We start from the raw sequence: 3102 nt of genomic DNA, 5'->3' as shown, positions 1-3102 counted from the left end.
ATCCGGTTAAAGTATTTACGGTATCAGTTGAAGTGGTGTGTACTGTTACGGGTAACTTACCCCCACCTAACCCACAGTAATTTTTGGCTTGTCTAGAATTCTTGAGCACAGCAACTGAAATGGACACCAGAAAAATCATCCGTTTTACGAGGGATGTATATCAAACTGGTGGCAGCATTAAAATCACACCATAGTACAGTGAATGAACTGCCCTTAAACCGGAAGTAATTCTACGTTTCTCTTCACCAGAACATTTGTACAGTACCGTGTAAATACAGTGTTTTTTACATGTGATCGCTGGGGGAGTTAGGGTAGTACATATTGACAATATTTATCATGTCATTCGAAAGTAGTAGGCAGGTGTAGTATTTTCTGCTTAAAATCGGTAGAATAATCGTAGAGTGTTGTTTTTATTGTGCGTATTTAACCGGTAACTATTTTTCGTCGTACGAAAGTTAAGTTAACTTGGATTTTTATACTGCAAGAGTTTTGAACACAAGCTCATAATTCTGTGGCAGATGTGTACTTTTCTTACATAAAAATGAATCTACTGCCTAACAGCTCCAAGGAGTTCAGTACAGCTGATTACTGGGAAAAATTCTTCAAGCAAAGGGGAGATAAAGCTTTTGAATGGTATGGGACCTACTTGGATTTGTGTGGCATCCTACACAAGTACATCAAACCAAAAGATAAGGTGCGTGGTTTCTGTGGTAATCTAGCATTTTCAGAATTACAGCTATTGAGTTTGTTGCACACACGTAGCTGAAAATGAGTGATATAATTAGCATCCCTGCCCATGCCAAGTGTACTAATACGGCAATGTTAAAGTGTTTTAGTCAGACTTGCTTTCCCCTTCCTCTTAGAACTAAAAGGGACTGAGCTGACGGTATACTGGCGTCCGTGCAGGACTTGATCCATACGTGCCCACCTTCAAATATTGTTGGAGTTTTACTGACCCTTTACCAGATGCAGAGGGGTTTAGTAATAAATATGTGGCTATAGCCGCAACAGTTTCACAGATTATATTAAAGTTTACTTGTAAGTAAACATAATCTACTAAAATAATTTAGTAAACCATTAATGAAGTACCTTGCATACACATCAACGGATTTGTAACCCCATGAGCAGAAACAAGTATTTTCTAGTGCCATCTTCTAAAGTACAAAAAATACGTTCAACTGTTGCTGCACTTCGACTGTCTCACAATGAGATTTTACTTTTGCATATTTGCACAAACCACCAGGGCTGTAGGGTAGAAGTTCAGCATTTTTTTTTTTACATAAACTGTATTGCATTATTCTGGTGTCTCTTGGCCATGAGCACTTCTGCGTCACCCACTCCAGGGCTGACTGGATGCTTATCCATTTTAGATTCTCACTACTTCATCTGTACCTTGGTTTTCAGATAGCTGAATCGTGGTTACTGCCCCATTACTGGGCATGCAGTCTTGTTTTAATACCTATGTGTTACAGTTGATATTCAACATATTGATCACTGCTGCAGTAGCCTTAGCTGTTCGGGTTATTTATTTAAGTTTGATGACTGAGGAAGTTCACTGTGCTATAACGAGCCCGTTTTCAGTGGAGGTCCGGGGAGAGAACCTCCAAGATATTGCAGTTACAGTGTTACATGTTACAAAAGACAATAGTATGTACAGAAAGTTTAAAACATTTACAGAAGAATAAACAATTTTTCATAAGATTATAGAGTACTTTTAAACATGGCTACTAGCCCTTTGCAGGTAGGTAGACTAAACATTTACAGATTAAATAAACATTTTGTCTAAGATCTTAGCAAGTAAAATCTGCAAAATATACAGCTGCTAGGTCTTAGCAAGTTAGGTGAAACAAATTTTGTAAGGAGAAAATACCAATATATTTGTAAAGGAATGCATAGAAAATTGGATAGTAGAGAGAAAATTTAGTCCCTGGTAGGGGAGAGAAAGTTTTAAGTAGAGATGAAGCAGTAGTAGTGGTTATACTGGTGAAGATTTCAGTGCAGGGTAATAAGAGAGGTGGTTTAGAGGGGTTTATGTTGGATCGTGACATCCGCATTCCCATTTAGCTGATAGATGAGAGAAAAGCTGAGATTTGAAATTCATATGGTTAGGTAGGTTGTGTAGGTGAGGGGGGAGAAAGTTCCTCTGTTTAGCTAAGGAGTAGGACATTAGTAGTTGGCCAGGTGGTCATGCTGGTTTAGGTTCATAGGTTGGTACTAGGTTATCGGCCCTAGGGCCTATACAAGCCTAGCCACAACAATTCCCTGGATATTTCTTCCTGCCATATTTACTTTCGTGGCTCCCTGTCTAGCAGGGTGACTGACATGATCCCCAGGGTGAGTTTCCTGGAATTTCCCATCTCCCATCCAATCATCAAGGTTCCTTTTGAAGAGGGCCAAGGAGGCGCTCTGCTTGACATGTATGGGCAGTCTGTTCCAGAGTATGGGGAGTCTCTGTTCAGGAACCTGTCCTTCCAGCATATTTTGTTCATTGTGATGACAAGGTTTAGATCCCTGGAGCATGTGGCTCTGAGGGTTTGGGATTTCTTTAAGTGGAGCATGTCCAACAGCTCAGGGTTTGACATGGCCTTGTTTGTTAAGCAGAGATCCCCTCTGAGAAGCCGATATGCCACAAAGTATAGCTGGAGTTTTTTTAGCCTGTCAGTATATGGCATCTGCTTTAGGCCTGTGATTCTTTTAGTGAGGTATTTCTGCGGCCTTTCCAGCTGTTGCAGATGTCTTGTGAGGTACATACCAAACGGGCCGTTAAACTCTATAATGAGTCTAATGAGGGATGAGTACAGTGGGACAGCGACCTCCTTTTTTTCTGAATGAAAATTCCTTAGTGATGAGGTGTGCCACAGAAGGATTTCCTGACTGTTGTGGCAGTATGATTATTGAAGGTGAGACCACTGTCCACCTGTGTCCCTAATTCTCTCATGACACTTTCGGTGTTTAGTGTACTGCCACCTTTGTGGTAATTCATGGGTACATGGTTTTTCCCAAAGGGGATAACAATACATTTCTTGGCATTAAACTTGAACCCATGGCTCTGGCACCAAGCATCTGTTTCTGTAAGACCCTTTTGTAGAATATCCACATCAT

At 40.5% G+C, this 3102-nt stretch overlaps 1 protein-coding gene across 1 annotated transcript in view; it reads left to right on the top strand.

Annotated features, from left to right (window-relative positions):
• Window positions 1–236: 236 nt before the first annotated feature.
• Window positions 237–3102, top strand: part of METTL13 (methyltransferase 13, eEF1A lysine and N-terminal methyltransferase) — a 527633-nt gene continuing 524767 nt past the window's right edge. Inside the window, exon 1 of the mRNA XM_044062734.1 lies at window positions 237–694. Within this exon, the coding sequence (XP_043918669.1) occupies window positions 542–694 (153 nt within the window). The 5' untranslated portion in view covers window positions 237–541. The remainder of the gene's footprint in view (window positions 695–3102) is intronic.

Source organism: Protopterus annectens, chromosome 2.part1 (genome assembly GCF_019279795.1).
Source record: "Protopterus annectens isolate FY-2018-M chromosome 2.part1, PAN1.0, whole genome shotgun sequence".
In the NCBI taxonomy this organism is placed as follows: domain Eukaryota; kingdom Metazoa; phylum Chordata; order Ceratodontiformes; family Protopteridae; genus Protopterus; species Protopterus annectens.
The sequence above is the reverse complement of the archived record's forward strand: the minus strand, read 5'-3'. Positions and strand labels throughout refer to the sequence as shown.